We start from the raw sequence: 8140 nt of genomic DNA, 5'->3' as shown, positions 1-8140 counted from the left end.
CCATTGCATGTGTTTTGTTGGATGATGAATGAAGACACGTCTGGGTTTATAATATGACAAGTTGCTATGCAACACTGAGCATTGAACTTGCACTGAATGCATGCGGCAGCAAGAAGGTGGAAACCATTAAGATCCCCATCTCTTAGACCAGGTCTACAAAATGAGATGGACTGTCAGAGGCCCTACACTAAATGCAGTTTCTTGTAAACTGAGCATAACATCTATTGGAAAAGAATAGCAAATAGAAAAAGAAACATAAAACACTCAGAACAACACTATCTGCATAACATTAGGACATGCATAGTCAAAGTCATGTTCATAGGATAGATATTCCCAGGAGCTAGTGAGGGACTGAGCATGAGAATAACTTTATGAGGCTCAGAGCCTGGCTATCTGTTACATTTGCACTTCGTATTATATAAGAAAAGAGCAAAGGCGGCAATCCAATGACAGCGCATTTCCGGTTCCAAAAGGCTCGGCGCAATAAAAGTTCATACCACTGTCCCCGAGGAATGAGTGCACAGGCTCTACCCTTTATTAAGATCACTGGTACATAAGTAAGTTACTTTCTGTTGCTATGATATAATACCATGGCCAAAAGAAACGTGAGGAAGTAACAGTTAATTTTTGCTTACAGTTTCAGAAAGGGTCCATAATTGAGAAGAGGGCATGGCAGCGGGAGCAGGAGACGGACTGATCTCATTTCTGTCACACCCAGCAAGGAGAAAGCAAACAAGGTTGTGTGGCCTCCCTACACAGCAGCGCCGACTGGGATCAAGGGTTTAAATGCATGCATCTGTGGGCAACGTTTCTCATTTAAACCACCACAACTAATGAATCCATACAGAGGGAACACATTTCTGTTGTAACATTCATACTTATCACATTCTACTAACTAGGACTTTGGTTATATGGCTCAAAACAATGTTATGTATGATGGGACAAGGAGGGTCAGACTGTTATTTAGTCATACTAGGAACAGAGATTACAATGTCCCACCCAGGTTCTGACACAGGAAGGTTTTACATAGTAGGAGGTTAAATATGATACTTGGGATTATGTGCATCTTGTATTATGTATTTGTGTCCTGACTTAATAGTTAGATTAATTCTTGTCCTTCCTAATGTGCATCCCAACAACCCTGCTTTTTATTCACTCGAAAGAGATTACCCTTCATTAAAGTTTGATTTAAACATGTCAAAAAGAATTTTCTCAATACATAGTGATTGACAAAAATATGAACATATATATGGGAGAATTTGTAGGAACTAGGATCTATTATGCAGTGACATGAGTCAAACTTCTGTTTCTTTGCTCTTTTCATACTGAAATTCGCTGATGTAAGTAAAGCAGTCTCCTACTCCCCTAAGACACCCCACTAAAGATCTGGGTGGCTAATAGAACAATGTGTTTTAGTCTTAACTGCGTTTAAGACAGAATTCCATTTGCTATGCATTTGTTCTAGCCTCTCCTTCTTGAATCTGTCTTGGAAAGAGCAATGGTTATCTTCATCTTCTGTCTCCGAGATGATTTCCATCTTCTGGATGATGAGTTTGATGAGCTCATGCTGCTTTTCCAAGAGAGACGTGAGGTCCTTCAGCCTGTGAGAACATGAGTTATGAACGTACTTTTAATCATTTTTAAGCCCCTCTGACTGCAGCAAGGACTGGGGACTGGAAATGTTCTGCACCAGGTAACTGTACTCAGCGTGCAGCCTCAGAGAAGCCACCAGCTTCTGAAAGTTCAAGTGCTCCCCTAAGTTAGAGACTAGTATGTGACTAGCTCTAGTTTACTGTTACTGATGTGAAGCATGCATAGAACAGTTAAGCAGTCTTCCCATGGGCATAGTTACTAAATAGGTGATTGGCAAATTCAGGTAACTGTAGAGCCCTCTTGCATAACACCTGCCCACTAAGTAACTATTCCAAGAATTCTTCATGTCTTTAAGGGTTCTGTTACATGAACCCAGATGGCTCATGAAAAATAGGATTTATGATAACAAACCCAGGAATAAGAAATTGGCACTTAGGTCTCATACACTGACTCCTGGAAGGGCAAACTGGTTGGTGAATGGCCACAAATAAGTTGAGTCTGAAACAATGCCTTTTGGTTTTGAGTACACACGCAACTTAGTAAACCTTAAGTTCATATACAATATAAAGACCACTATCATAATGCACCTGTCTTCACATGAAGACAGATGAAAAAATACATACCGGTATTTCTGTTTCAATATTTCCATTTCCAAGCATGTGTCAATGTTTGGTACCTCTTGTCTTGTTTCTTGCATACTAAGAAAGTAATGAAAAAACCGCTGTGGATAAAACACAGTAGTTATTAAAGGTGGATTAAATTCAGGAACTATTTCATATGCATGCATCAAAGTTCATCCTCCAAGTCAGGCTCAATAGGACATTTTTTTTCTGTCTGCCTGGGAAACCATCAGGCCGAAGACTACAGTGAAATCATTGACAAAAGAAAGATTTAAGATTGCAAATGATACAGAGGGCATAAATGTGGAAGAGGGCTGTTAAAAAGGATTTTATTGTGCCATTTTACAAATCCTCATGAAAGATGCCCATTCTGCATTATGTTAGGCCTATTCCACATACAGTGTTAATTTTTTAAAACTGCTCTGCCTCTTTATCCATCGTGACTCAACTACTGAACAATGGCCCACATATAGACATTTCTGAGGTTAAATTTTAATAATTTTTAAACTTAGTGTCCCCCTTTTCTCTGGTACCAGCGACAGACAGACCACAGATCTTGCACACGCCAGGGATCTCTTTAAGACTGAGACAGGTCCGAGCTTAACTGAGTGCCCTTGAAATCAGAGGTGATGAGAGAAGGTCAGGGATAGATGTGAAACAACTCAGCACGAGACAGTTCTGGGATCCCAGGCCAACCAGCAGTCAAGAGGAGCAAGTGTAGAAACAACGTGAAGCAGGTGAAGCAGAGAGCAGAGCAAGAGGAAACAGGCTTTTCCGCATAACGAGGACGGCTGGCCCACACGGGCTGATGAATAGTATACAGACTGAAGCAACGAGCTTTGGAGAAACACTGGGACCTTTTCATTGTGGCAAGGAGCAGGTGAAGGCTGTAAGGAGTGAGCTAGGCTTTGGGTGTGCTAAGTTTACAACAGAAGCTTTGAGGCAGACAAGGGGAGATATAAGGTAGCCAGTTGAAGACAGGGGTCTGGATCTTAAAAGTAAGCTCTCATCTTGAGATATGAGTTATTGGATATTCTTAGGCTTAGCTGGCAATTGCAACCATATACAAGGCTGAGGGATAGCACAGAATTAAAATAAAACTTAAACTGATAGACAGGTATGATTTACTGACTATACAGGTAAAAGTAACCTGCAAAGAATTCAGAAGAGGACTCATAAAGATGTCGCCAGCCTGTGCATGGCAAAGTTAGGATCTGGAACTTCTGATTTTCAATACAACAGTCTATTCACTCCTATAGAACATGGTCCTGGCCTTCCCTTTGAGTGTTTTAACATGCCATTTCAATAGTCATTCTCCAGTGTGTGTTCTTTATTTTCACTTAGATACACACATCTGAACATAAACCTACACATAAGTGTATGAGGCAAGTGATCAGAAAAAGCACATTAAGCACTGAACACCTGCCCTGACAGACAGCTACTAAAAAAAAAAAAGTGGTAAAGCAGCCCCATCTGCCTGCCTGGGCTTGCTGCACACAGATGTGCGAATCCCATGTGCTGCTGTGCATGAACAGCTGCCTCCCTCCCAGCATCCTGATACTTTCATATAATATGTTGTGCACTTACAAAATTACAGCCACTTCTTTCCCACAGGCAGAGTACATTCAAAGCCTTCTAGGGGACTGCTGAGAACAGCATAATGACTGGATGTCGCATACCATTACTTAGTATTCTTTTCCTTAAGAGCACTACTGACAATTCTCTGAGGAACCTCCAGATTGACTTCTAGAGTGGTTATACCAGTTTGCAATCCCACTAGCAATGGAAGAGTGTTCCTCTTTCTCCACATCCTTGCCAACATGTGCTGTCACCTGACGTTTTGATCTTAGCCATTCTGATTGGTATAAAGTCGAATCTCAGGGTCATTTCGAAAATTGGAAATAGATCTATCTGAAGACCCAGCAATATCACTCTTAGGAATATACCCAAAATATGCCCCACCATGCTACAGGGGCACATATTCCACTATGTTCATAGCGGGCTTATTTGTGATAGCCAGAAGATGAAAACAACCTAGATTTCCCACGACAGAAGAATGGATACAGAAAATGTGTTCATTTACACAATGGAATACTATGAAGCTTTTAAGAATGAGGACAACCTGAGTTTTACAGGCAAATGGATGGAACTAGAAAATATCATCCTAAGTGAGGTAACTCAGACCCAAAAGGACATGCATGGTATGTACCCACTAAGAAGTAGATATTAGCCAAAAAAAAAAAAAAAGAAAAAAGAAAAGAAAAAAGAGAGAGAGAAAGAAAGAAAGAAAGAAAGAAAGAAAGAAAGAAAGAAAGAAAGAAAGAAAGAAAAAGTGCTGAAAACCCAAGATACAGTCCACAGAAATAAAAAAGGTCAACAAGCTGAAGGGCCAAAGTGAGGATGCCTCAGTCCCACTTGGGAGGGAGAAGAAAGCAACCACAAGGGGGCAGGAGGGAGGGACCTGGGAGAGAAAGAGGATGGGGGAGCACAGAGAGGGGAACATGATCAGGAACATGGAGGAAAAGGACCGAAGCCCTGAGGGCCAGCAGAAAGAATGGAAACAGGCAGCCTCCTGAGGTAGGAGGTTAGGAAGAACCCTCTAGAATGTACCAGAGATCTGGGAGGCTAGAGACTTACAGGACTCAAAGGGAGGACCTTAGATGAAATGCTCAAAAGTGGGGAGAGGGAACTTGTAGAGCCCACCTCCAGTAGAAAGAAGGTTGGGGTTACCATCCCACACTCAAAACTCTGATCCATAATTGTTCCTGTCTGAAAGAACTGCAAGGATGGAAATGGAGAGGAGCCTGAGGAAAAGAAGGTCCAGTGACAGGCTCAAAGTGGGATCTAGCCCAAGGGGAGGTCCCAAGACCTGACACTATTACTAAGTCTATGGAGTGCTCACAAAAAGAGACCTAGCATGACTGTCCTCCGAAAGACCCAACAAGCAGCTGAAATAATCAGATAAAGATATTTCACCCAAACAATGGGCAGAAGTTGCTGACCCCTGTGGTTGAATAGGGGAAAGCTGGAAGAAGCTGAGGAGGGGGGTGACCCTGTAGGAGAACCAACAGTCTCAACTAACCTGGACCCCTGAGATCTCTTAGATACTGGACCACCAACCAGACAGCATACACCAGCTGATATGAGATCCCCAACGCATATACAGTAGAGGACTTCTGGGTCTGGGTTTAGTCAAGATACACCTAACCCTCATGGGACTGGAAGCCCTAGGGAATTTAGAAGTCTAGTGGGGTGGGGATTGGGAGTGGGGACATCTTCGTGGAGATAAGAGTGCAGGGAGAAGGTATGGGATGTGGAACAGTCAGAGGGTGGACCAGGAGGGGAATAAAATCTGGAGTTTTAAATAGATAGATAGATAGATAGATAGATAGATAGATAGACAGACAGACAGACAGATAGATAAATAAGAGTACTCCTTACTAGCATCCTGCCGTGCCTGGGTCTATTCGGATACACGATGGTGGACCTCTGATCCACTTTGCGTAAGTACCAGAGTGGCAGCTTTTTTTCTAAGTTGGTATGAAGTTCCACCTAAAATGCATGTTGGATATATTGATAAAATCATTCATTAGTATCTAAAACAATCACATCTAGAACAAAATAAAAAAATGGATTCCCATGTCCCAATTTATACACGATGAGTGAGCTGACCAGGTTGTCTTCCCCTGCCACCTTCCTTAGCTCAGTGACAGCCCCTCCCTCACCTAATCCATTACTCATGAGACCAGAAAGCAACAAGTGTCTCACTAGTGCTCTGAGACAAATGGTTGAAGTATTTAATATAAGCAAGCTGGAGTTTAGTGTTCAGGGATGGGAATCCACATTGGACATGCAAAGAAGAATGAGATAACCTGCCCCTTCTTGGGGTGTTATAATCCCAAGCGTCTAGTACTGCTGGGAAGTCTGAATGGTATGATGTGCCCAGGACAGGTAAGCATGGATGACTAAGCTGGAGAAGTGAATATGCAAATGCCACTAACTGCATAAATCAAAAGGAAAACAACAAAATGGAACCAGCATGCTCCTTCCTTGGGTTTGTTTGCGCTGTTGTTACATTAGCAGGTGCAGACGTTTCTGTAGTACACATTCACTATAACTTCTCTTTGGAGATACTGTACTTCATCTCTTTAATGTTTTTGTTTTAAGCTTGTGTTGAGTTTGCCATATTGTTTATTATTTTGGGGGCAGTACTGCGTATCCAACTCAGGGCCTTACATATGCTCAGCCAAGAGCTCACAGAGTATCCCACTGAGCCCTCCCAAGTTTCATTTTGCCTGTATTCACCAAATGTGTCTTCTGCTCTCTTCTAGCTCTGGGTGGCTCTTTGAATGGTTTAGTTGTGATGAGCATGTGACAGCAATCTCTTTCTAATCTAAGCCACACTGTTCTTCAGTGGCTACGATTTCAATTACATCTTTGACAGATTCAATGATTCAGGGAGGTCAGATATAGAGATCTCCCTGAGAACACAGCCTCAAAATGTGGCTTCAGTAGGACATACTCACTATCTTGTTTCCCATTTATTTTTATGGTACGCACCACCCTTTACATAAAGTAAATTAGTTTCATTTTCAAAATTGCTGTATTGTCTTGTGCTTTGATTATAATTCTAGTTATATACTTGTTCTGACTATTGTGATACTGTGATGAGTCTACTTCTCCCTGAGGTCTTCTGGGTAATATTTCCCTTTACTTATATACTTGTCAGAGGTCACATTTTATTGTTAGTTAAAGTCAACTGAAATTTATTTAGTGAAGCCCAGTTTTGGACAACATGATCTCTTAACTCACTTCATTGTCTACAAAGGAACTGCCGTATTTCGCCCTTCAAATGTGGTCTTGGGAGCCTGGAAGGGAGACCCACAAGATGATTGTGGATTTAGCCCATGAGCATGCCGTACTGTGGTATGCTATAGAGCACCTCCTCTGCTCACTGGTGGGTTTCCACATTGAGGGTAATGTGTGCTCTGCAGATCTCCTTTCCTAATTTGAGCAGAGATATAAATATCTATGAAGCAACAAGAGTCCTTAGCATTGTCTAGAAAACTGGATCCACAGAGGACCTACCACACTGGCACAAGCTCTGCACAGTGCTCCTGTCCCCAAGGCACTGAAACTCCTGTACAGAGCACATCTGCCAGTGTGCACCTGCCCAGGATCCTATTTCTACACTTGGGTTTGAAGTGACTTGGAAGAAGGCCTGCGTGACTGTGGACAACATTCTACATGTCTACTCCATTCTGATCCTGCTTAGTTATGGATGTAGAGAATTGATTTAAAAATAGCTCAGTGAAGAACAGAATGAATTCCTGGTCTGCTGGTCAATGCTGTTCTTCACATAAAAGAAGGAGCAGTGTCACACTGTCCTTGGATGCTGCCTGGTTCCAGGGAGCAGAGTAAACACAGTATAGAACAGGGCTTTCCGACTCCACCCACTAACAAATAGGTTAGCAGCTTTCTCAAGATAGTTTTAGTGCTTTTGCTTACATTATTCATTTTTTTATTTACACTGCTGTTTTAAAAAAATGTCTTTTGGGTAGTTATAAAGAGACATATTTCCAAAAGTCATTGACCATTCTTCATATCTCTCTGGATGTCTGAACTCCACCTATCTTAGAGTGATAGCTCATCAGTCTTCTTTCTTTCCTCTGGCTTTTCTCCATGGAACCAAGATAAGGAGCATATCAGCTTAGCTGCTACTCTCCTCCATTGTGAGATGGGAACAACTCTCTACATACTAATATGACAACTTGAAACATTTCATTTGCTGCCCTCTTATTTTTTTAAGTGCTAAGGCTTCTTCTTCTCTTTGCTTTTTGCAAATAAATCCTTCCATCATCTGGGCAACGATGTCACCTTCTTGCGCCAGCAACCTTTCCAGGCCAAGGGTCATACATCAGCACCTC

The 8140-nt window shown here is 42.0% G+C and overlaps 1 protein-coding gene across 1 annotated transcript in view; it reads right to left on the bottom strand.

The window, feature by feature from the left end:
- Nucleotides 1-525: 525 nt before the first annotated feature.
- The window catches only part of Trpa1 (transient receptor potential cation channel subfamily A member 1), a 56227-nt gene continuing 48612 nt past the window's right edge, over nucleotides 526-8140 (bottom strand). The window contains exons 25-27 of the mRNA XM_052175931.1: nucleotides 5655-5765; nucleotides 2217-2314; nucleotides 526-1601 (exon numbers count right to left, since the gene is read on the bottom strand). Of these exons, the coding sequence (XP_052031891.1) occupies nucleotides 1379-1601; nucleotides 2217-2314; nucleotides 5655-5765 (432 nt within the window). The 3' untranslated portion in view covers nucleotides 526-1378. The remainder of the gene's footprint in view (nucleotides 1602-2216; nucleotides 2315-5654; nucleotides 5766-8140) is intronic.

This window comes from Apodemus sylvaticus, chromosome 3 (genome assembly GCF_947179515.1).
Source record: "Apodemus sylvaticus chromosome 3, mApoSyl1.1, whole genome shotgun sequence".
NCBI classification, from domain to species: domain Eukaryota; kingdom Metazoa; phylum Chordata; class Mammalia; order Rodentia; family Muridae; genus Apodemus; species Apodemus sylvaticus.
This window is presented reverse-complemented; position numbering and strand designations above follow the sequence as displayed.